At 46.0% G+C, this 26,658-nt stretch overlaps 1 protein-coding gene across 1 annotated transcript in view; it reads left to right on the top strand.

The window, feature by feature from the left end:
* KDM4C (lysine demethylase 4C) overlaps positions 1–26,658 on the top strand; it is an 865,731-nt gene that overhangs the window by 763,730 nt on the left and 75,343 nt on the right. The window contains exon 19 of the mRNA XM_030194306.1: positions 18,739–18,909. Within this exon, the coding sequence (XP_030050166.1) occupies positions 18,739–18,909 (171 nt within the window). The remainder of the gene's footprint in view (positions 1–18,738; positions 18,910–26,658) is intronic.

Here is a 26,658-nt window from a genome sequence, read left to right as displayed (position 1 = left end):
CGTGATGCGGACTGCGACACCGGTACCGCTTGCGGCTTCGGCTGCCACCCAAGTGGACGTCGCTGGAGGAAGCTTCGTCGCTGGCAGCGCGGAAGTCCTTTTCTCGGCATCGCCATCGTGGACATGGTTCCTTGGCGCCGAGACGGGCCCGGCTTCAGACTGAAGTCAGAGAACTCGTGTCCGATACCGAAGGGGAGACCTGGTGGGAGGCAGAGGAAGACCCAAGATATTTCTCGGATGAGGAGTCTTATGGTCTCCCTTCTGATCCCACTCCTTCGCCAAAGAGAAAGCTTTCTCCTCCCGAGAGTTTGTCTCTTCCTTTGTCCGGGAAATGTCTACGGCCATTCCCTTCCCTGTGGTTACTGAGGATGAGCCCAGGGCCGAGATGTTCGAGGTCCTTCGCCACCTAAGGAATCGTCCACTGTTCCTCTGCATAATGTCTTAAAATAAACATTGCTGACGAACTGGACGAAACCATTAACTAACCCCTCCATCCCCAAAAAGATTGAGTCCCAGTATCAGATCCACGGGGACCCAGAGTTGATGAAGACCCAGTTGCCTCATGACTCTGGCGTTGTGGACTCCGCTCTCAAGAGGGCCAAGAGTTCTCGAGATTACGCCTCGCCGCCCCCGGGGCGGGAGTCTAGAACTCTGGACTCTTTTGGGAGGAAGGCCTACCATTCTGCTATGCTCGTCTCCAAGATTCAGTCGTACCAGCTCTACACGAGCATCCACTTGCGGAACAATGCGCGGCAGCTGGCGGACTTGGTCGATAAGCTCCCGTCGGAGCAGGCCAAGCCTTTTCAGGAGGTGGTCAGGCAGCTTAAGGCGTGTCGCAGATTCCTGTCCAGGGGTGCTTACAACACTTTTGATGTTGCGTCCAGGGCCGCTGCTCAAGGTATAGTGATGCGCAGACTCTCATGGCTGCGTGTCTCTGACCTGGAGAATAGAGTCCAGCAGCGGATAGCGGATACTCCTTGCCGGGGGGATAATATTTTTGGTGAAAAGGTCGAATAGGTGGTAGAGCAGCTCCACCAGCAGGACACCGCCTTCAACATCTACCTCATCAGGTAGACGTTTTTATGGGGGAAGGAGGAATGCTCCCTATGCTTCTAATAGGCATAGGTACAATCCACCTTCCCGACAGCCTGCTCAGGCTAAGTCTCAGCGCGCTCGTTCACGTCAACAGTGTGTGCTTCAAAAGGCCCCTGCAGCTCCCCAGCAAAAGCAAGGGACAGGCTTTTGACTGGCTCCAGGCGAGCATAGTCGATATAACAGTGTCCGTGCCGGACGATCTACCATTCGTGGGGAGGCTAAAGTTTTTTCACCAAAGGTCGCCTCTTGTAACCTCCGACAGGTGGGTTCTTCAAATAGTCCGGCTAGGATACTCCCTCAATTTGATCTCCAAAGCTCCAAATTGCCCACCGGGAGCTCAGTCCTTCAGCTTCCAGCACAGGCAGGTACTTGCAGAAGAACTCTCCGCCCTTCTCAGCGCCAATGTGGACGAGTCTGTGCCACCGGGGCAGGAAGGGCTGGGATTCTATTTCAGGTACTTTCTTGTGGAAAAGAAAACAGGGGGTATGCGTCCCATGCTAGACCTAAGGGCCCTGAACAAATATCTGGTCCCAGAAAAGTTCAGGATGCTTTCCCTGGGCAACCTTCTTCCCATGATTCAGAAAAACGGTTGGCTATGCTCTCTGAACTTGAAGGACGCTTATACTCACATCTCGATATTGCCAGCTCACAGGCAGTATCTTCGATTTGTCTGGGAACATGGCATTTTCAGTATTGTGTGCTACCCTTTGGTCTCGCCTCTACACCCAGAGTGTTTACAAAATGCCTGGCTGTTGTAGCGACGGCGCTGCGCAGATTGGGAGTGCATGTGTTCCCTTACCTCGACGATTGGCTGGTGAAGAACACCTCGCAGGCAGGAGCTCTACAGTCCATGCAGATGACTATTCGACTCCTGGAGCTACTAGGTTTTGTGATAAATTATCCAAAGTCCCACTTTCTTCCAGTTCAAAGACTAGAATTCATAGGAGCTCTGCTGGACTCCCAGACAGCTCATGCCTACCTCCCCGAGGCGAGGGCAGACAATCTGCTGTCTCTTGTTTCCTGGGTCCGAGCGTCTCAGCAGATCACAGCTCGGCAGATGTTGAGATTGCTTGGCCACATGGCCTCCACAGTTTACGTGACTCCCATGGCCCGCCTTCACGTGAGATCGGCTCAATGGACCCTAGCTTCCTAATGGTATCAAGCTACTGGGGATCTAGAGGATGCAGTCCAGCTGTCCCTACTTTGGTGGACAATTCGACCCAATTTGACCTTGGGACGTCCCTTTCAAATTCGTCAGCCACAAAAAGTGTTGACTACGGATGCATCTCTCCTGGGGGGGGGGGGGGGGGGGGTCAAGTCGATGGGCTTCACACTCAAGGATGTTGGTCCCTCCAGGAAACTGGATTTCAGATCAATCTTCTGGAGTTGAGAGCGGTCTGGAACACGCTAAAGGCTTTCAGGGATCGGCTGTCCAATCAAATTATTCAAATTCAGACAGACAATCAGGTTGCCATGTACTACATCAATAAGCAGGGGGGCACCGGATCTCGCCCCCTGTGTCAGGAAGCCGTCAGGATGTGGCTTTGGGCTCGCCGGCAAGGCATGTTTCTATAGGCCACGTACCTGGCAGGCGTAAACAACAGTCTGGCCGACAGATTGAGCAGGATAATGCAACCTCATGAGTGGTCCCTCAATTCGAGGGTGGTACACCCCCTTGGTTGATCACTTTGCTACTCAGACCAATCACAAGGTCCCTCAGTTCTGCTCCAGACTTCAGGCCTACGGCAAGCTAGCGTCAGATGCCTTTCTCCTTTATTGGGGGAAGGTCCTTCTGTATGTGGATCCTCCCATACCCCTGGTGGGGAAGACTTTGCTGAAACTCAAGCAGGATCGCAGAACCATGATTCTGATCGCTCCTTTCTGGCCACATCAGATCTGGTTCCCTCCGAAGCACCGTGGAGATTGGAGTGTTTTCCGACCCTCATTACTCAGAACGAGGGGGGCGCTTCTGCATCCCAACCTCCAGTCCCTGGCTCTCACGGCCTGGATGTTGAGAGCGTAGACTTTGCCTCCTTGGGTCTTTCTGAGGGTGTCTACCGAGTCTTGCTTGCTTCCAGAAAAGATTCCACGAGGAGGTGTTATTCTTTCAAATGGAAGAGGTTTGCCGTCTGGTGTGACAGCAAGGCCCTAGATCCTTGTTCTTGTCCTACACAGACCCTGCTTGAATACCTTCTGCACTTGTCCAAGTCTGGTCTTAAGACCAACTCCGTAAGGGTTCACCTTAGTGCGATTAGTGCTTATCATTACCGTGTAGAGGGTAAGCATATCTCTGGACAGCCTTTAGTTGTTCGATTCATGAGAGGTTTCCTTTTATCAAAGCCCACTATCAAACCTCCTGCAGTGTCATGGGATCTCAATGTCGTTCTCACCCAGCTGATGAAACCTCCTTTAGAGCCACTGAATTCCTGTCATCTGAAGTACCTGACCTGGAAGGTCATTTTCTTGGTGGCTGTTACTTCAGCTTGCAGGGTCAGTGAGCTCCAAGGTTTGGTAGCTCATGCTCTATATACTAAATTTCATCATAACAGAGTATTCCTCCGCACTCACCCTAAGTTCTTGCCAGAGGTGGTGTCTGAGTTCCATCTGAACCAGTCAGTTGTCTTGCCAACATTTTTTCCCCGTCCTCATACCCGCCCTGCTGAACGTCAGTTGCACACGTTGGACTGCAAGCGAGGATTGGCCTATGTGGAGCGGACAAGCCCATTCAGACAGTCCACCCAAATGTTTGTTTCTTTCGATCCCAATAGAAGGGGAGTGGCTGTCGGGAAACGCACCATTTCCAATTGGCTAGCAGATTGCATTTCCTTCACTTACTCCCAAGCTGGGCTGACTCTTGAGGGTCATGTCACGGCTCACAGTGTTCGAGCCATGGCAGCGTCAGTGGCCCACTTGAAGTCAGCCTCTATTGAAGAGATTTGCAAGGCTGCGACGTGGTCATCAGTCCATACATTCACATCTCATTACTGCCTTCAGCAGGATACCCGACGCGACAGTTGGTTCGGGCAGTCGGTGTTACAGAATCTGTTTGCGGTTTAGAATCCAACTCCACCCCCCTAAGCCCATTTTTGTTCTGTTCCAGGCTGCACTCTCAGTTAGTTGTTCTGTTTTTAGGTCAATCTCAGTTATGTCCTCACCATTGCGAGTCCCAATTGACCACTGTTGTTGTTTTGAGTGAGCCTGGGGGCTAGGGATACCCCATCAGTGAGAACAAGCAGCCTGCTTGTCCTCGGAGAAAGCGAAGTTACTTACCTGTAGCAGGTATTCTCCGAGGACAGCAGGCTGATTGTTCTCACCAATCCGCCCACTTCCCCTTTGGAGTTGTGTCTTCCCTTGTCTTTGCTTTCTACTTGACTGAGGGGCACGCTCGCGCTGTGGGTGGGAAGACGGTCGTGCATGCGCGGTGCGCGCGAAGGCTAGCAAGCTTTGTTGCTAGGTAGAATTCCGTTCCTGGGGCTGCCGATGGACATCAACCCATCAGTGAGAACAATCAGCCTGCTGTCCTCGGAGAATACCTGCTACAGGTAATTAACTTCGTTTTCTCCGAGGACAAGCAGGCTGCTTGTTCTTACATATTGTTCGATGTCTGCGTCGGACCGGAAACCGGCATTTTGCAAGCAAAATATTTAAAAATCTTGCCAGAGTCTTCTGGCACGCGTGCAGGACGCACCACACAAGTGTGGATCGATTTCCTGCCCGTCGCGTGAGCGTTCCCGCTCAGTTATTTTTTCTCCGTGTTGAGGTGCGGTCGAGTTTTTTCTCCGCTCCTCTCAGGCCTGGGAAAGAGTTTCTTCGTTTGTGGCTTTTGCCTTCTTTCTTTCTTTTTTTTTATAGATATTTACAGTTTTTTTTAAACTTCCCATAGTTTTCTTTATTTTACTTTTGCCCTTTTAGAGTTTCCTTTGCTTTTTGACGCGGCCGGGTCGTCCCCTTCTTTTCGTGCCCTTTTTTCTTTCAACATGCACGATCGCGTCTTTTGATTTCGCCAAAGCCATTTTTTATTCCATGTCATCGAAGACACCCAGCAGCTTCAAATGTTATACTCTGTGCAACCGGACCATCTCGGGTACCGATACCCACACTTGGTGTATCCAATGCTTTGGGCCCGACCATAGCTCAGCCGCTTGCAGTCCGTCTTCACATGAAGAAATGGACCCAAGCGTCTCGAGAGGCCCAACGAGAGAAGCGTTTTGGGGCTCAGTCCAGTCCTTCGACGTCAACATTGACATCGAGGGACGCATCAACGTCGGGAGCGAAGGTAATGGCTGCGGAACGACCAACTCGTGCTGGGAGCAGTGAGGCATCGAGTGGGTCTCCACCTGCCTCGAGGCCTCCTGTTATGCAGGTCCCCCAGGACCGACCTTCGTCGGACCCGGCCCCGAGGAGACATGAGGATTCCACGTCTTCCTCATCGGTACCGAGGAGTCACGATGACGGACGTCGAGCAAAAGCGAAGAAGCACCATCATTGTTCTTCGACACACAGTGCTGGGAGCTCCGGGGCGTCGAGGGATTTGGCACCCAAGAAGCGTCGACGCTGAGAGGATCACTCTCCCTCTATTCAGCAGGTGCTGATGCGTCGGTCTAGCTGCCCGGTACCTGCTCCCGAGCTTCGACAGATTCTGCCACCGGCTCCTTTACTAACCCCGCAGCCTTGTCCGACGGTGGCTCTCGACGAGCACATCAGAGCTGCTGGAGGGGTTGCTGCGCCATTCTGCTTCGGTGTCGGGGGTCCTTGCGCCTTCCATACCTTCTGCTGCAGCGGCATCTGGCCCTTCGCCTGTGGTGAGGTCTCTCACCTCGGTGCCACCTGCGGCATCGGTGTTGGCTGCCACCCAGGTCGACTCTCCTTCGACATCGGTGGAGGAAGCTTCACTGGAGTCCAGGCGAGCATCGACTTCTCGGAACTGCCATCGAGGACGTCGTTCCTCGGCATCGAGGCAGGCTCAGTTTCGGACTGCTCTGAGGGATGTCTTGTCCGATACTGAAGATGAGCGTTCGTGGGAGGAAGAGGAGGATCCCAGTTACATTTCTTCGGACGAGTCCTATGGAATTCCTTCTGAACCTTCCCCTCCACTAGAAAGGAGACTTTCTCCACCGGAGTGTCTAACTTTCACCTCCTTTGTCCGGGAAATGGCTGCGGCTATTCCCTTCCCTTTGGAAGTTGAGGATGAACCTAGGGCTGAGATGCCCGAAGTCCTGCATTATCCTTCTCTGCCTAGAGAGGCTGCAACAGCTCCTTTGCAAAATGTACTGAAGGAAGGCCTTGTGCGAAACTAGTCGTTCCCTCTGTCTAATCCCGTGATCCCGAAAAAGGCTGAATCCCAATATCAGTTCCACGGGGAGCCTGGATTGATGAGGTCTCAGCTACCTCACAATTCCATGGTGGTGGACTCCATTCTCAAAAGAGCCAAGAGTACTAGGGACTATGCCTTGGCACCCCCAGGCAGAGAATCTAGAACCTTGGACTCTTTTGGGAGGAAGGCGTATCAGGCTGCTATGTTTGCTGCCAAAATCCAAACATACCAGCTCTTCACGAGCGTCCACTTATGGAACTCGGTGAGGCAACTGTCTAGCTTGGTTGATGCGCTGCCTCCGGAGCAGGCCGAGCCTTTTCACCAGGCAGTTAGGCAGCAGAAGGCGTGTTGAAAATTCCTGGCCAGGGCTACGTTCAACACTTTTGATGTAGCATCTATGATCGCTGCCCAAGGTATAGTGATGTGCAGACTCTCGTGGCTGCGTGTCTTTGACCTGGATCATTCGGTCCAGCAGCAGATGACTGATGTTCCTTGCCAGGGGATAACCTTTTTGGTGAGAAAGTAGAAGATCTAGTTGACCAGCTCAAGAAGCACAATGATGCTATAGATTCTTTCTCCTGCCGGGCGTCTTCACTACTACCTCCTCATCTAGGAGGTTTTTTGGAGGGAGGAGGGGTGCTCCCTATTCCTATGCTAGGCGTAGGTACACTCCTGCTTCTCGGCAGCCTGCCTAGGCTCAGTCCCAGTGTGCTCGTTCTCATCAACAGCGTGCGCCTAAGGCCACTGCGGCTCCCCAGCAAAAGCAAGGGACGGGCTTTTACTGGCTCCAGTTCAGCATAGCCTCAGTAAACATGTCTGTACTGGATGACTTGCCAGTTGGGGGAAGGTTAATGTTTTTTCACCAGAGGGTGGCCTCTTATAACCTCCAACCGGTGGAATCCAAGCCTCCAAATTGCCCACCGGGAGCCCAATCTTACAGCTCCCAGCACAGGCAGGTACTTGCAGAGGAACTCTCCACCCTTCTACAAGCCCAAGTAGTCGAACCCGTTCCACCAGGGGAAGAAGGGCTGGGATTTTATTCCAGGTACCTCCTTGTGCAAAAGAAAATAGGGGGGATGCGTCCCATCCTAGACCTAAGGGCCCTGAACAAATTTCTAGTCCGAGAAAAGTTCAGGATGGTTTCACTGAGCACCCTTCTTCCCATGATTCAGGAAAACGATTGGCTACACTCTCTGGACTTAAAGGACGCTTACACCCACATCTCGATACTTCGAACTCACAGGAAGTATCTTCGATTTCGGCTAGGAACACAGCACTTTCAGTACCGTGTACTGCCTTTTGGCCTGGCGTCTGCGCCCAGAGTGTTTACCAAATGTCTATCTGTAGTCACAGCGTCACTACGTAGACTGGGAGTACATGTGTTTCCTTATCTCGACGATTGGCTGGTGAATAGCACCTCGAAGGAGGGTTCTCTGGAGTCCATGCGAATGACTATTCGGGTGCCAGAGCTGCTGGGGTTTGTCATAAATTATCCCAAGTCCCATCTCACCCCAGTCCAAAAATTGGAATTCATTGGAGCCCTGTTGAACACTCAGCTCGAGCTTATCTTCCCGAGGCAAGGGCGGACAACTTTCTGTCCCTGGTGTCCATAGTTCAAGCGTCTCAGCAGGTCACGGCTTGGCAGATGTTAAGACTTCTGGGGCACATGGCTTCCACAGTTCATGTAAAGCCCATGGCACGTCTACATATGAGATCAGCTCAATGGACCCTAGCTTCCAAGTGGTTTTAAGCTGTGGGAGATCTAGAAGATGTAGTCCCAACAGTCCACCAGCTTTCGGAACTTCCTTCAGTGGTGGACGATTCGATCCAATTTGAGCATGGGGCGACCATTCCAAGTTCCTCAGCCAAAGAAAGTGCTGACAACGGATGCATCTCTCCTGGGGTGGGGAGCTCATGTAGATGGGCTCCACACTCAGGGAGCCTGGTCCTTTCAGTAAAAAGGTCTAAAAATCAACCTCCTGGAATTTAGAGCGATCTGGAACGCTCTCAAGGCTTTCACAGATTGGCTGTCCAATCAAGTCATTCTAATTCAGACAGACAATCAGGTTGCCATGTATTACAGCAACAAGCAGGGGGGCACCGGATCTCGCCCTCTGTCAGGAAGCCGTCCAGATGTGGCTTTGGGCACGCCGTCACGGCAATGTTTCTCCATGCCACTTATCTAGCAGGCTTAAACAACAGTCTGGCCGACAGGCTGAGCAGGATAATGCAACCTCACGAGTGGTCACTGAACATGGGCGTAGTCCACAAGATCTTCTGAGCGTGGGGCACCCCCTCGGTGGATCTTTTTGCCACTCAGATCAATCACAAAGTCCCTCAGTTCTGTTCCAGGCTTCAGGCCCATGACAGACTAGCGTCAGATGCCTTTCTCCTACATTGGGGGACAGGCCTTCTGTATGTGTATCCTCCCATACCTCTAGTAGGGAAGACTTTGCTGAAACACAAGCAAGACTGCGGGACCATGATCCTGATTGCACCTTTCTGGCCTCGTCAGATCTGGTTCCCTCTGCTTCTGGAGTTGTCCTCCGAGGAACCGTGGAGATTGGAGTGTTTTTCATCACTCAGAACGAGGGGTCGCTTCTACATCCCAACCTCCAGTCTCTGGCTCTCACAGCCTGGATGTTGAGAGCTTAGAATTCACCTCCTTGGGTCTTTCAGAGGATGTCTCCTGAGTCTTGCTTGCTTCCAGAAAAGATTCCACAAAGAAGTGTTACTTTTTCAAATGGAGGAGGTTTGCCATCTGGTGTGACAGCAAGGCCCTAGATCCTCTTTCTTGTCCTACACAGACCCTGCTTGAATACCTTCTACATTTGTCAAAGTCTGATCTCAAGACCAACTCCGTAAGAGTCCTCCTTAGTGCGATTAGTGCTTATTGCCGTGTAGAGGGTAAGCCTATCCCTGGACAGCCTTTAGTTCGCTTCATGAGAGGTTTGCTTTTGTCAAAGCCCCTGTCAAACCTCTACCAGTGTCATGGGATCTCAACGTCGTTCTCACCCAGCTGATGAAAGCTCCTTTTGAGCCACTGAATTCCTGCCATCTGAAGTACTTTACCTGGAAGGTGGTTTTCTTGGTGGCTGTTACTTCAGCTCATAGAGTCAGTGAGCTTCAGACCTTGGTAGTGCATGCATCTTATATCAAGTTCCATCACAACAGAGTAGTCCTCCACACGCACCCTAAGTTCCTGCCAAAGGTGGTGTCGGTGTTCCATCTGAACCAGTCAGTTGTCTTCTCAACATTCTTTGAAAGCAGTTTGCACACTTTGGACTGCAAGAGAGCATTGGCCTTCTACATGGAGCGGCCATTGGCCTTCTACATGGAGCAGACAAAGCCCTTTAGACCGTCCGCCCAGTTGTTTTTCTTCTGATCCCAACAGGAGGAGAGTCGCCATCGGAAAACGCACAATCTCCAATTGGCTAACAGATTGCATTTCCTTCACTTACGCCCAAGGTGGGCTGACTCTGGAGGGCCATGTCATGGCTCACAATGTTAGAGCCATGGCTGCGTCAGTGGCTCACTTAAAGTCAGCCACCATTGAGGAGATTTGCAAGGCTGCAACGTGGTCATCAGTCCACACATTCACATCTCACTACTGCCTTCAGCAGGATACCCTACGCAACAGTCGGTTCGAGCAGTCGGTGCTGCAGAATCTGTTCGGGGTTTAGAATCCAACTCCACCCCCCTAGACCCATTTTTGTTCTGTTCCAGGCTGCACTCTCAGTTAGTTGTTTATGGTTTCAGGTCAATCTATGTTATGTCCTTGTCGTTGCGAGGCCCAATTGACCAATGTTTATTGTTTTGAGTGAGCCTGGGTGCTAGGGATACCCCACAAGTGAGAACAAGCAGCCTGCTTGTCCTCAGAGAAAGCGAAGATACATACATGTAGCATGTATTCGAGGACAGCAGGCTGATTGTTCTCAGAAACCCGCCTACCTCCTCATTGGAGTTGTTGTTTATTTATTATTTACTTTTTGATGAAATGAGCGGGAACGCTCAGGCGACGGGCCAGAAATTGATCCACATGTGCGCGCTGCATGCGCACCAGAAGACTGTGGCAATACTTTTTTTAATATTTTGCTTGCAAAATGCCAGTTCCCGGGCCGACGCAGATGTCGACCCACATGTGAGAACAATCAGCCTGCTGTCCTCGGAGAATACCTGCTACAGGTATGTATCTTCGCTATTGAGAATTAGGTCCCCCAACCTCTAAAGTGAGTAGCTGGAGATTTAATTCTTCTCTTGTTGAAGATAAGAAATTTATTTCATGTATGGGCACCTGGGTTCAGGAATATTTTAGTAATAATGAAACAGATAATCTTGGTTTTCATGTCATTTGGGATGCCTTTAATGCATATATTACGGCAAAATTATTGGGTTTTCAGCTAAATGAGCTAAAGTAAGGAAGGCGCAATTCTCTTCATTGGAATCAAATATTAAAGGTCTATAAGTGTCCTACTGACTCACCACTTTCAGCTCCAGAAATTGAAATTTCAGTATATAACTCCATATTGGCGGATAGAGTGAGTATTGTTAACCAGAGAATATACTATGTATTATGAACATCGTGATAGAGTAGGCCGTTTACTAGCAAATTCTCTAAAAAAAAAAAAAAGATTAAGGTAGCAGACTATTAGAGCTGGTGATACAGTTAATCCTACAGAGGAACAGATTTGTGCCTTTCTGGAAAATGTAGGTTCGCTCAAGTTGTCACAGTCCCTGGTTCAGATCTTGAATTACCCTATTTTCAGATCAGAGATTCAGGATACCATTAAAGGCCTTAAACCACGTGATGGGTTTAGCATTCAATTTTATCGGGTGTTCCAAACATTGCTTACACCCAAATTGTTTTGCCTATATCAATCTTTTCTTGATAGGCGCTCAGGCGCAGGATCATTCACTAAAACGGTTATTATTGTGTTTCCAAAGCTGGGTCATGATTCAGTACTTACCAAGACTTATTGGCCCATCTCTCTCCTTAATTATGATTGCAAAAGTGTTTTGAAATTACTTTCTGACAGACTCACTCAGGTGTTGTCTGCCTTATACACTCTACTCAGTTCGGTTTTGTGAAGAGCTGGATGACTTCCGATAACACTAGAGTGTTTTGTCATGTCCAGCAGGTAGCAGTGTGATGCTCTGTTCCCTTGTGTCTCATGTTTGTAGATTTATTTTATTTATTAATTATGACATTTGTTTCCCACATTATCCCAGAGTTCAGCTTCATTGTGGCTTACAATCCAATTGTAAGCAGGCACTATTTCTGTCCCTACAGGGCTCATAATTTTGGTTTTTGTACCTTGCTCAGGGTCACAAGGAGCTGTAGTGGGAACCGAACCCAGGATGCTGGGATCAAAATCCGCTGCACTAACCATTAGGTGACTCCTCAACTCCACTCATGCAGAAAAAGCTTGATTTTGTTGAGTGGAAATACCTGTTTGAGACCCTTAAATGGTTTAATTTGGAAGATTCCTTTACAGATGTGGTGAAGCTTCTCTATTTTAGTCCTGGGCCAGGTTGCAGATGAAGGGGCAGTTTACTTCTTATGCAAGGTACTCATCAAGGTTGTCCCCTTCAATTTGTCTTCAGTTGTCTTCAATTTGGCCCTGGAACCGCTCCTGATGCAGTTTAGATAACATGACAGTAGTCACGTAAAAACCCTGTGTACCCAGTGGTCACCTTTGGGCTCACATGGTGAGGATGCTTGGACGCAATTTGTATGGAATTGCTCCGCAGGTTTTATGTATTTTATAAATGTTACCACTCCCTTCCCTCCTCACCTCTTTAAGGCCATAGACAAAGTTTTGACTAGTTTTTTGTGGCTCTGCAAACCCTTCAGAATATCTCTCAACAAACTAAAGAGGCATAAGGAATCGGGGGTAGGTTTCCTGGATTTTGTAACATATGTTAAAGCAGTGCTATTGTGATTGGCCACCTGGTGGTTGCAAGACTGCTTAACTGAGGGAGCTCCTTTTTGGCTCATATTGGGAATTAATTTGGTGACTCCTTTTTCCTTGGCATCTTTTGTTGGCACTGTTGGTATACCTTGCTGTCAAGAATGGCACAGACCAGACCAAGGTGGGGTGAGAGGGAACTTAATGGGGGGAGGGAGCAATGCAGGTCAGGTGGAAGTAGAGAGCAGAGAAGTGTAGTATGGGGGGAGGCTATTAAGCACCCTGCCCTAAAATAAACGTCACCCTATGCCAGTGGTTCCCAAACTGGAGGCACCTCAGCCAGTCAGGTTTTCAGGATACCCACAATGAATATTTATGAGAGCGATTTGCATACAGTGGAGTCAGTTCATGCAGATCTGTCTATTGAATATTCATTATGGATATCCTGAAAACCCGACTGACTGGGGTGCCTCCAGGACCAGGTATGGGAATCACTGCCCTATGCATTGGAAAAAAGAAGCGAGAGAAAAGCAGAATAAGAAGATTAGAGGAGGAAGAAACTATTAAGTTGTGGAGGGTTTGAGAAAGAAATGGGGATGATCTGAGAGAAGAGAAAGTGTATAGTGTTCACAGGTTAGGTAGGGAAGAGGGACTGTGAAGGACTAGCTGGGAGGGAAAGAATGAGAGTTGTATAGATGGGCCAGACTGACATGGCATGATTGTGGTATAGATTACCTGGGAATAGGGTGGTAAACTGTGGCGATGAGTTGGGGTTGGAGAGTAAGAGAGAATGGTGGGAAGACGGAAGTCCAAAAGACACCCGGCCTGGTTGAAAAGTGAGGTGAAGGAAGCTATTAGGGCTAAAAGAAACGCCTTCAGAAAATGGAAGAAGGAACCGTCTGAAAATAACAAGAAACAGCATAAGGAGTGTCAAAGCAAATGCAAGGCGCAGATTAAGAAGGCCAAGAGGGAGTATGAAAAAAAGATAGCATTAGAGGCAAAAAAACATAGTAAAAAATTTTTTCGGTATATTAAAAGCAGGAAGCCGGCAAAAGAATCGGTTGGGCTGCTGGATGACCGAGGGGTAAAAGGGGCGATCAAGGAAGACAAAGACGTAGCGGAGAGACTGAATGAATTCTTTGCTTCGGTCTTCACCGAGGAAGATTTGGGTGGGATACCGGTGTCGGAAATGGTATTTCAAGCGGACGAGTCGGAGAAACTTACTGACTTCACGGTAAACCTGGAGGACGTAATGGAGCAGTTCGGCAAACTGAAGAGTAGCAAATCTCCTGGACCGGATGGTATTCATCCTAGAGTACTGATAGAACTGAAAAATGAGCTTGCGGAGCTACTGCTAGTGATATGCAACTTATCCTTAAAATCGAGCGTGGTACCGGAAGATTGGAGGGTGGCCAATGTAACGCCCATTTTTAAAAAAGGCTCCAGGGGAGATCCGGGAAATTATAGACCGGTGAGTCTGACGTCGGTGCCGGGGAAAATGGTAGAGGCTATTATCAAAAACAAAATTACAGAGCACATCCGAGGACATGGATTACTGAGACCAAGTCAGCATGGCTTTTGTGTGGGGAAATCTTGCCTGACCAATTTACCTCAATTCTTTGAAGGAGTGAACAAACATGTGGACAAAGGGGAGTCGGTTGATATTGTGTATCTGGATTTTCAAAAGGCGTTTGACAAGGTACCTCATGAAAGGCTACAGAGGAAATTGGAGGGTCATGGGATAGGAGGAAATGTCCTATTGTGGATTAAAAACTGGTTGAAGGATAGGAAACAGAGAGTGGGGTTAAATGGGCAGTATTCACAATGGAGAAGGGTAGTTAGTGGGGTTCCTTAGGGGTCCGTGCTAGGACCGCTGCTTTTTAATATATTTATAAATGATTTACAGATGGGAGTAACTAGCGAGGTAATTAAATTTGCTGATGACACAAAGTTATTCAAAGTCGTTAAATCGCGACAGGATTGTGAAAAATTACAAGAGGACCTTACGAGACTGGGAGACTGGGCGGCTAAATGGCAGATGATGTTTAATGTGAGCAAGTGCAAGGTGATGCATGTGGGAAAAAAGAACCCGAATTATAGCTACGTCATGCAAGGTTCCACGTTAGGAGTTACGGACCAAGAAAGGGATCTGGGTGTCGTCGTCGATAACACACTGAAACCTTCTGCTCAGTGTGCTGCTGCAGCTAAGAAAGCGAATAGAATGTTGGGTATTATCAGGAAAGGTATGGAAAACAGGTGTGAGGATGTTATAATGCCGTTGTATCGCTCCATGGTGCGACCGCACCTTGAGTATTGTGTTCAATTCTGGTCGCCGCATCTCAAGAAAGATATAGTAGAATTGGAAAAGGTGCAGCGAAGGGCGACTAAAATGATAGCGGGGATGGGACGACTTCCCTATGAAGAAAGACTAAGGAGGCTAGGGCTATACAGCTTGGAGAAGAGACGGCTGAGGGGAGACATGATAGAGGTATATAAAATAATGAGTGGAGTGGAACAGGTGGATGTGAAGCGTCTGTTCACGCTTTCCAAAAATACTAGGACTAGGGGGCATGTGATGAAACTACAGTGTAGTAAATTTAAAACAAATCGGAGAAAATTTTTCTTCACCCAACGTGTAATTAAACTCTGGAATTCGTTGCCGGAGAAAGTAGTGAAGGCGGTTAGCTTAGCAGAGTTTAAAAAGGGGTTGGACGGTTTCCTAAAGGACAAATCCATAAACCGCTACTAAACGGACTTGGAAAACTCCAAAATTCCAGGAATAACATGTATAGAATGTTTGTATGTTTGGGAAGCTTGCCAGGTGCCCTTGGCCTGGATTGGCCGCTGTCGTGGACAGGATGCTGGGCTTGATGGACCCTTGGTCTTTTCCCAGTATGGCATTACTTATGTACTTGAAGTGCTTCTCCTAATGTTCCTTTTACCTACAAGTCCTCCCTGTGTGTGCACCACCTGGTTTGCTCTACATTTAAAGACAGCCTGGCCAGTTCTATCCACAACCCACCATGCTTTAATTTCCTTTCATTTACTTGGTAGTTTGTGCCGAGTTGAGCGCCCCTAATCGTTTTGAAAAGTTGGCTCCTATGGTAATGTTTCTTACATTTACAACATTAATATATTCATTAACTTCAGTTAAAAAGTTGCCAGTTTTAAACATTTTTAACAAATAGAATTTAGCAGCTTACTTCACGTAGGGTAGATAATTTAATAATGAGTACAATAAAGCACCACAAAGGAAAACAATCCATTCCACATCATTGGAGGCTGAGAAGAAATAAACATGAAATAATTACACATACAGAGATCAAGACTACATAGAGGGGCATAATCGAACGGGGACGACCATCTGTAAGGGCGCCCATCTCTGAGGACGTCCCCACGAAGGGGTGGGGCATCCCGTATTATCGAAACAAGATGGGCGTCCATCTTTCGTTTAGATAATACGGTCGGGGACGCCCAAATCTCAACATTTAGGTCGACCTAAGAGATGGCGACCTTGGTTTTCGCCGATAATGGAAACCGAGGACACCCATCTCAAAAACGACCAAATCCATGCCATTTGGTCATGGGAGGAGCCAGAATTCGTAGTGCACTAGTCCCCCTCACATGCCAGGACACCAACCGGGCACCCTAGGGGGCACTGCAGTGGACTCCACAAATTGCTCCCAGGTGTATAGCTCCCTTACCTTGTGTGCTGAGCCCCCCAACCCCCCCCCCAAAACCCACTCCCCACAACTGTACAACACTACCATACCCTTATGGGTGAAGGGGAGCACCTACATGTGGGTACAGTGGGTTTCGGAGGCTTCACATTTGCCATCGCAAGTGTAACAGGTAGGGGGGGATGGGCCTGGGTCCGCCTGCCTGAAGTGCACTAAAAACTACTCCAGGGACCTGTATACTGCTGTGATGGAGCTGGGTATGACAGAGGCTGGAAAAAATGTTTTTGGGGGGGGGGGGGGTGGGAGGGGGTTGGTGACCACTGGGGAAATAAGGGGAGGTTATTCCCAATTCCCTCCGGTGATCATTTGGTCAGTTCGGGCACCTTTTTCGAGGCTTGGTCGTGAAAAAAAAGGGACCAAGTAAAGTCGGCCAAATGCTCGTCAGGGACGCCCTTCTTTTTTCCATTATTGTCCGAGGACGCCCATCTCTTAAGCACGTACCCCGTCCCACCTTTGGTACACTGCCGACATGGCCCTGGGAACTTTGGTCGTCCCCGTGACGGAAAGCAGTTGAGGACCCCAAAATCGGCTTTCGATTATGCCGATTTGGGTGACCCTGAGAGAAGGACGCCCATCTCCCAGTTTGTGTCGAAAGATGGGCGCCCTTCTCTTTCGATTATGCCCCTGATAGTCACACACCCTGGGAAGCACTGACTCTATTTAACTTCTCTATCTATTATCAGTCTTTCTACGAGCTCTGGCTCAAAGAAAGTATATTTAACATCAGATAAAGTAATCAAACATTTGGAGGGAAATTTCAGAAAAAAAGTAGCTCCCAAGCGCCAATGCCCTGGTTTATGTTTAAAGAGTGACCCTAGAAACATCAGGGAAAACCTGCCTCTTCTCTCCACAAAACAGGAAATCTTTCTTTTTAAAGTAATTCTTCAAAACAGAAACCTTTTCCAGTTCTGAGAGAAAGCAACCAGCAGAGTTCATCTAGAAGTTATTTCATCCAGGATAGTCTCCAAAAAAGCAGTCAAAATTTATCTCATTAGCATCATATGACAATACATCAGAAGCTCACCTCTATCGACATGTTTATTCACTCCTTTAAAAAAAATGAAGCAGATTGGTGAGGCAAGAATTCTATTGGCTGAATCTATGCTGACTCTGTCCCATTAAGCCATGTTTATCTATGCGTTCTGTCATATTATGCCCGACACTGACATCAGGCTTACCAGTCTGTAATTTCCTGAATCACACTTTGCACCGTTTTTAAAAAATCAGTGTTACATTGGCCACCCTCCAATCTTCCAGTAATAATAACCATTTTAACGACAGGTTACATATCACTAACAGCAGATCAGCAATTTCATGTTTGAGTTTTCTCAGTACCCTTGGATACATGCCATCCAGTCCAGGTGATTTAGTACTCTTTAAGTTGTTGATTTGGCTCAGTACTTCTTCCGGGTTCACCGAGATTTCTTTCAGTTCCTCTGCATCATCACCCTTGAAAAACGTTTCTGGTACAGGTAGATCTATTACAGGATCCACAAGCAGATAACTAAAAAGAAAATAATTTTAAATCCCAGAAGTAGAGTTCATTATTAAACCTTTACACTACATGTCTAGAATCCAGAAAAAAAACTTAAGTTTGGAGGGTTCAAAAAACACATAAGTAGGTATTATCCAAACAAAGTATATACATTTACAAGCATAAAAGCCAACTATTCAGAATTATTTGGTGTGCTAAACCGAATGGAAATTACCTCTCCCTGGACAAAGTGAAGGAGTTTGCTCAATATTGGGGGTGCTCAAGCACCCATGGCACCCACAGAACTAGCTCCTATGTTTACAAGGAAATCTAAGCTGAAAACATGCTCCAATAGCCAAAACATCTGAATGAAGCAACAAAAACTGCTTACTCTTATCCTGGGTAATTCTGGAAACATCAGGAAACAATTGAACCTTTGCTCCCAAAAAAGATATATTAGCGCTAAAATGACTTTATAAAATTATGCCCTTTGTGTCTCTAGGAAAAATGCTTAGTACATATGGCCCATAGTATTATTTTATCTCAAACATTAGTAGTGATGATATTTGTAACATTAGCAACCCGGACCAGTAAGGTTGGTATATATGAGATTATTTGTGACTGTTTAGCTAATGTGGTTCTTCCCCAAATTACAGGGAAATAGCAGAAGAAATGAGTGACCAGGAAATTCTCTCATTTGTTACACATGACAAGTTGCAAAATGTACCCTTTTCTTTTTTAATTATTGAACACTGCATATGGGATTCAGTTTTATGTAGAAAATGGCATTAATTTCAGAGTAGATTGACAAGAAAGCTGTAAAAAGGTTTTGTTGCACAATAAATTTCATTAAATGTCATTAAAAAAGACATGGACCACATTTTCAAGGAACTGATTCATCAGTATTGGCATACATATAATAATACCAGCAAAGGAGTAGTGTAAAAGGTTTTATCATATTCCTCGTCCCTCTGTTTTTCACGGGAGAGCCTTGCTGATTACACTACTCCTTTGCTGACGTAGTGGAATACGGTCCTCTGCTCTCGTGATGTCCATACACATAATAATCACATCCTTCAAATTTTATGTTTGTAATTAGTGCAAAACTTTGTAGATGGATTTTGTTTCTGCCTTATGAGTTGTGATAGGAGTCTGCACAAGTTGTTTGCCCAGCTGACATTGTACTTTCACCTTTCAATCTTGAAGAGAACCAACTTAAGTGAGAAGGCTATATCAGTTGGTCAGACTGTCATCTCAAAGCACAGGAATACAAGATATTACAGCTGCAGAGTGACCAAAGTTACAGCCCAGACTTTCTATAAAATTGTGTTTGATGATGGCTCCTTCAGCAGTGACACATTTCCAGAAGATATTGTTGTAAGTATATGAAAAGAGCTGACTTTTTGTGCATATATCTCTTGATCCATCAGTTCCTTGAAACAGTACTCTCCACACATTCCAAACAATTTCCAATAGTTTTATTTTTTTTTTTTAATTCAGCGTTTCTAATAATAATTAGGGGGATTGATCAACATTCAAAACAAATAAAATAAAACCAAATTTCCTAGCTGTAGCAGATGTTCTCCTTAGACAGGATCCATGTCCTCACAAATGGATGATGGCATCTGTTGGAGCCTCGCAAGGGAAAACTTCCATGGGGCCTCATTTTTTAAATAACTTATTTTGGAAGATATCTTCTGTGGCAGTGGTTCCCAAACCTGGTCCTGGAGGTACCTCATCCAGTCAGGTTTTCAGTATATCCACAATGAATATTCATGAGATAGATTTGCATTCAGTGGAGGCAGTACATGTAAATCTCTCTCATGAATATTCATTGTGGGTATTCTGAAAACCTGACTGACTGGGGTGCCTCCAGGACCAGGTTTTAGATTCACTGTTCTAGGAAAAGTGGGGAGGATATGTAATGACTTGAATCCTGTTAACTGAATAGTGCCATCATGGTCATTTTGGATTGTCAGAGGTACTGTATGATCAAGTGCTGCTGAAAATCCAAAGATCATCCACCCACTGCAATTTAACTGGGCAGGAGCCCTTCTTGCTCAATTAAATCATTCTGAAATCTGAATATCAGGGGGATTGAGAGGGAAAAAGTCTTACTACTTAAATATGGGCCCCAGTGGTGATAAGATAGCAAGGGAGTTATTGGCAAATTTGTCCTAAGATTTTGTGTTTTTTTTTTTGTCTGTCTTCACTTTCCAAGTTTCGACTTTTCCTTTAATCTTTGTTGCACTATTGTATTGCGGTGATTCGTCATTTGCCTTTCTTCATAAATGCCAGAAAAAAGTTGTGAGTTCTATATTGTTGCAGCAAAAAGAAGCAGCAAGCATTAAAGACTTACAGACATGATGATCCAAAACTGTGTCACTCCTCAAATCACGCAAATACTGCACAAACTCATCCCAGGTAGGAATGACAAATGAACCCCATTCCACTTCAGATTCTCCAGAATTCTCATCAGTTGTTTCAACTACCACCTCCTGCACCAAATCCCTACTTCTACTATGATCAACATCAGCCACAAAAGCCCCACATAATACATCTACTGTTTGTGCAAAATAATTCCCCAATAAATCCACAGTTGGCCTATTTTTTTAAACTTGCATACCATTCAATACTTGCTAAATTTTCCATGCCAGATTAGGGGCATGCTGAATTAAAGCATTAAAATAAGCCACCTTCACCATTCTGGCCTGTGTTGAATAAAACCGCTATTGTGTATGCAAAAACAATCTATCAGCTATTGTACAAGTTTGGCGCCATTGCCACTTCACCTTAGTTGTCACTTTAACAGCATGAGCCCTGCATGGTACCACATATTTTTCCTAAATCCTGACCCACCTACCTTTCACCAGGGAACCACCTTATCCACTATAGCACCTAATGTCTCCTTCCACACTGACATCTGTTCCTGCAGGGAAAACTTCTGAAATCCCTAAGAAAAAGACACACTCGAAGGTGAAAATATATATGAATCAACTACAGAAAAATCTCTTAATGATAGTACTCTCCTTAGCTTCTCCCTGGGACAGCCCCGCCCCCTGGTGCAGATAACACAAACATCATCGGTAAATGATCTATCCAAGACAATGCAAGTGGGGATAATGGACCAACTGAATAATGTGCTTCTACCCCTCAAAAAAAAAATAAAAAATCGAAAACATGGCCACCGCAATGTGTCACACCCAAGTCATAGTCTGAAACCCCAACTCCTCCATAAACCCTACAAACTGCACTGTCTATGATCCAGCAAATCATCAACATGCATATTAAAATTACCCAATAATAAAATATTGGGAAAGGAGATCTGGAGGATTGTGATGCTGATTGCCATTCCATCAGGCATTGAACTAGACACTGGTTCCATATTGCCCTGCTGAGGTGTCCTTCACTGCAGGCTTATTAGTGCATCTAAGCTGCGGCACACTGAGAGCTGGAGAATTGTGACAGTGATTGCCATTCCATTAGGCACTGAGCTAGATGCTGGTTCCATCTTGCCCTGCTGAGGGGTCCTTCACTGCAGGCTTCGTGCATCTAAGCCACGGCACGCAGCATGTCTATTGGCGTGTGACCAAAGAGGCAGATCCTACCCCTGTGGATACCCTTCGGAACCTGAGGAGTGAGAAGCATATCACTCTGTCTCCTCCATGGGGAAGAGAAATGGGAGTAAAATTAAGCCACATGTTTCAACTCTCTGAAAAGGACCAAAGGATCAACATTTTTGAACAGTGATGCCAGCTTTATCATCTCAACCTTTGAGTTTGTTTGTCTCCCTGGAAGCCTCCTTTTCTTTGGGGATGGGGGGGGTCCAGCTCCACTCCCAAAACCTGCTCCACTTACAGAATTGAAAGGCAGCCATGGGAGTTTTCCCGTCTTCATCGGAAGTTCCATCTCTCATTTCTTCTCCTCCTGGAATGGGGTCTTAATTGGATCCCCAAGTAAATGTACTTGAAACTTTTTCTTATATATCTGTCGATAGTTGCTCTGTTGACTTTAACCAGCAGCAAGAGGTTTCATTGTTAGACATGTTGGCTATTACCAGAATGAATAAATTGCTGCAGAATAGCTTGTCAGCTTTTGCTAAGTTCACAGAGGAATCTGTTGCAAAGTTTAATGTCCAAGAATTTAGACATAAGTCTTGAGAGCAACGTTTAGGTAAGACAGCATCTCAGTTGACTTTTATTCAATCTGCAATAACTGCTACTACTAAAGACTGCTTGGCTATGCACTTCAGATGGAGTCTACAGAAAATTCATGTAGAGGTCATAACCTTAGGTTCTTAAATTCTCCGGTTACACATTTGTTGGCATCTCTAGAGCTTCTGAAAATGTATTTTAAAGATATTCTTCAACTGACAACTGAGGATGCCTCAATTAATCAGTTGTATTATATTCCCAGAGACTCTAGGGTGGTCCTTACATCATCCAGGCTTTTTACATCAGCTGAGAGAAGCCCCTTTTTCAGCGAAGCCGGAGTCTGACCAGGAGTCTGGTTCTATGCAATGCGTCCACCCATAGATGAGCTTCCAGCTTCACTGTAAAAGTCTCCCCTTTTTTTATTAGGCTTAGAACTCATGTTCAGAGCTAAGGAAAATTACAGAATGCTTGAGAATTTCTCTGTTTAGGTAAACAAGCCATACTGTGGGAATGTGGTCACATGTTTCTCAGTCCAGGTGGCCAGGCTCCATCTCTCCCTTCACATACCAAATTGATTAGAGCTGTGTCTTATCTTCTTCTACATTCCAAATCATTGTCATACAAACAGAATTACTTCTAATCAAAAATACAGACCCCGAGTACACTTGCCGGTCAAGTGTACACCCCTTCTCCTAGAGTTATTGTCCAGGGAACCTTTGAAGTTAGATCCTTTTCCAACCCTAGTAACTCAGAACAAGGGGACCCCCTCCTCTATCCAGACCCTCATTCTCTATCCCTGACGTTTGGTTCCCGACAACATAGAGCTGTGGTCCCTACACCATTCTGATGCAGTCTCTAGGATACTGTTAGCCTCTAGTAAACCACCTCCATGAAAATGTTACAGTTTAAAGTGGAAAAGAGTTTCTCTCTAGTGTGCAGCCATAGCACTCGATCCTACTATGAGCTCTCTGCCTACCCTTATGGAGTCCCTCCTCCACCTTTCAGATTCTGGCCTGAATACTAACTCATAGTACATTTGAGTGCCATCAGTGCTTTTCATTCTAAAGTTGTAATAAGCCAGTTTCAATTCATCCCTTAATAGTTAGATTCATAAAAGGTTTGTTTCATACCACACCTCCTATTATATTAGCTCCGGTGGCGTGGGATCTTGGTGTCATACTAATAGCTCTCATGAAACTTCTATTTGAACCACTTTATTTTTGGTCTCTAAAGTTCCTCACATATAAGGTAGTGTTCTTAATAGCTCTTACTTCTGTCAGAAGAGTCAGTGAACTTCAAGCCCTTGTGGCAGACTCATCTTACACCAGGTTCTACCATGACGGGGTTGTACTCCGAACCCATCCCCAATGCCTCCCTAAAGTGGTATTGGAGTTCCTTCTCAATCAATCCATTGTACTACCTGTCTTCTTCCCTAAACCACACTGTAATCATGGAGAAGCAGCACTGCATACCTTAGACTGCAAGTGTGCTCTAGCATACTATCTAGAGCATACAAAAGCACATGGGGAAGTCCTCTCAGCTTTTTGTGTCCTTCAACCCTAACAGATTGGGGATTCCCATCACCAAGTGTACAATCTTTTTTTTTTATTATTGTTTATTTAGATTTGCTGTACCACCTAGCCTAACTTTCAGATTAAAGCGGTTTGCAGATCAATGCCAAAAAACACAAATTACTCGAAAGGAGCTACAAAAACATGATAAGAAAGAGACTGCATTCTCAACAAGAACAGCCAAACCAGGCAAACTAATAAGGAGAGGGAGAACACGAACAGTGATGAAAAAAGGAAATCAAATAATAAACTGGAAAAAAAGGGCGTACAGGGTGTACAAATTAGCCAAAGCCTTGTTGAATGAGACAAGTTTTAAGAGCATGTTTAACATTTCTAAAGGAAAATTCAGCACAAATCACTAGAGGTAGCAAATTCCAAATAGAAGGGGCTGTGAAAAAAAAGGCATGGTGTCTTGTGGATTCCTATTGAACAGCATGCGGACTAGGGAGGACTAAACCATAGTCATTAATGGAGTGAAGTAAACGGGCAGGCAAATAAGGAATAGTAAAGACAGCTAAGTAAGAAGGTATACCTAGCCAGAAAGCCTTAAAAGTGAGAGTAAGAAGTTTATATGTTGTCAGTGGCGTTCCTGGCCTGAATGGCACCCGGGGCGGAGCGCCGATGCGCCCCCCCCCCCCGGGTGCAGCGCCCCCCCCCCTGCTAAATGACACCTTTCCCCCCCCCCCCCGGCAAAATGGCACCCCCCCCGGGTGCACACCGCTGGAGGGGGGTGCCACGGCGCGCCTGCTCCGAGTTCGCTAAACTTCGCTTCGCTGCAGCTCCCTCTGCCCCGGAACAGGAAGTAACCTGTTCCGGGGCAGAGGGAGCTGCAGGCAGCGAACGAGCGACGAAGTTTAGCGAACTTGGAGCAGGCGCGTGCCGCGGCATCCCCCAGCGGCGTGCACCCGGGGCGGACCGCCCCCACCCCCCCCCCCCCCCCCCCCTTGGTACGCCACTGTACGTTGTTCAACCATGAGCCAATGGTTCTTACAGAGATAAAGGGAAATGTCTGATTTACGAACGTGGCAAAAAAAGATTGATAGCAGTGTTCTGGAATGATTGAAGTTTCTTCAATTGTTCTTAAGGACAACCTAAATAAACAGTGTTACAGTAGTCTAACCTGGTAATTAGCAGGGACAGAATAAGTGAGTAAAAGGAATCAAAGTCAAAATATCTCCTACCAATGCAATTGACTCAATACAAGAAAGCCAGTCTTACATAGATTAGACACCTGTGGGACGAAGGAAAAATGTTCAATGCCTAGATATTGGAAAGTAGTAACAGGTTGAATAGACTGATGAATCAAATCCAGCATGGAGGTTGGTACAAGGAGGCCACCTGAGTGACGTGTTCAAACATTTAAGTGACAACTGCAAGTACATCTGTTTTGCATAGCATATTATGTACCTGATGATTCTGCTCTTTAGTTTATTTAAGAGACTTGGACAATATTTCTTACTTTTATTTTTTTTTTATTGTGTTCTATGAAGAGTTTGTTTTTGAATTTGTTTTAATGTGATTTTATGTATGTATTATTGTTTGCCGTCCTGGATAAGGGCAGGTTATAATTAATACATCCAATCCAACCTGTAAACCAACAAGCCATGGTTTTTTGCTTGTTAAGGACCAACTATGGTGAGAGAGCCAGTTTGAGACTGAATTTAGACAGTCTTGCAGAGGCCCAATAGAAGGGACATATGGATTGGTCAGAAATAATAGAAGAATATCATCAGCATATTAATGAAAAGAAATACCAAAAGACTGAATAACCAATGCAAGAGGAGACAGGAACATATTGAAAAGAAGAGGGTGGACAGAATAGGGCCTTGGGGAACGCTGCAAGATAAAGGATGGGAAGAAGAGGTCGAGGATGCAGTAGTCACTTAAAAGAACGATCCAAAAGAAAAGAAGCAAACCAATTTAATACAATACCAGAATTGTTGACCAAACCAAACATGACTGAATGGTCAAGAGAAATGGTAAGGACAATATTATCTTTATCTAAATGAAAGTGGACTTCAGTAAGTATGGCAATCAGGACTGTCTCAGTCCTGAAATGCAAATGAAATCCTGACTGTCTGGAATGGACAGCAAGTGATTTTTCAATGAAAGATAGAAACTGGGTATACACAACTTTCTCTAAAAGTTTAGAAAGAAGGTAAAGATTTGACACTGGACAATAGTGAGACTGCACCTGGGGATCGAATGACCAGTAGCATACCTAGGGTATTTGACACCCAAGGATGATCATTTTTACCCCCCCCCCCCCCCCCCACACACACACAAACAATGCAGTGCTAGGCACACTGAGAATGCAAAACACTCAGGACCTACAAAGCAATTCTGCCATACCATAAGCAGTAATTTCTATGAGTAACACAAGGGTATACCTAAGAAAAGGAAGCATCTTAAACATTGCAGTGAGCACTAGAACATCAATTCACCTATTCTAAAAGTAAACCAGTCAGAATAGTATAGGTCGATCCTGCACAGTCAGTGCCAACAGAAAGCCATATCTTTTTCATAGACACAGATACAACCTAATCCACTATAGAATAAGTAACCACAAACTAAGAATAGAAATATTTAGATAAAAATTAAACTGAGCCCCCAAGAAGCCAGATTCTGTATACTGCAACGCCACAGAAACAGTGATAGTGATGTATGTTCCCTAGTACTTTGCAAAATATAAAGATAGCAGATGTAAATTTGAAAAAACTAAGAAATACCAATCACCACTTTACAAATTAACAAATAGAAATAAAACAAATATACAAAATAAGATAATGCCATTTTATTGGACTAATACATTTAGCTTTCAGAGTCCAAAACCTCCTTCCTCAAGTCAGTACAGTACCCTATCGTGACTTGAGGAAGGGGGTTGTGATCTCCGAAAGATAGTCAAAATGTATTAAAATTAGTCAAATAAAAAGATTAGCTTATTTCCATTTTCTGTTTATAAACATTTATTAAGTTATTAACACAGTTACAATACTACTTTATCCTAAAGCAAAAAATATATATATTTATTTACAGTTTGTCGTATCTGGTTTCTTCTTTCCTCATCTTCTCTTCACTCTATCCCTTCCATCCAGCATCTGCCTTCTCTCTCCCTGCCCCTTCCATCCAGTGTCTGCCCCCTCTCTCCCTGCCCCTGCCATCCAGTGTCTGCCCCCTCTCTCCCTGCCCCTGCCATCCAGTGTCTGCCCCCTCTCTCCCTGCCCCTGCCATCCAGTGTCTGCCCCCTCTCTCCTTGCCCCTTCCATCCACCATCTGTCTTATCTCCCTCTGCCCCTGCAATCCACTATCTGCACTCTCTCTTCATCCCATCCAGCGCCTTCCCTTTATCTCTGCCCCTTTCATCCACAATCTGCCCTCTGCGCCCTCTCTCTCTCCCCCTT

This window comes from Microcaecilia unicolor, chromosome 2 (assembly GCF_901765095.1).
Source record: "Microcaecilia unicolor chromosome 2, aMicUni1.1, whole genome shotgun sequence".
Lineage (NCBI taxonomy): Eukaryota > Metazoa > Chordata > Amphibia > Gymnophiona > Siphonopidae > Microcaecilia > Microcaecilia unicolor.
The sequence above is the reverse complement of the archived record's forward strand: the minus strand, read 5'-3'. Positions and strand labels throughout refer to the sequence as shown.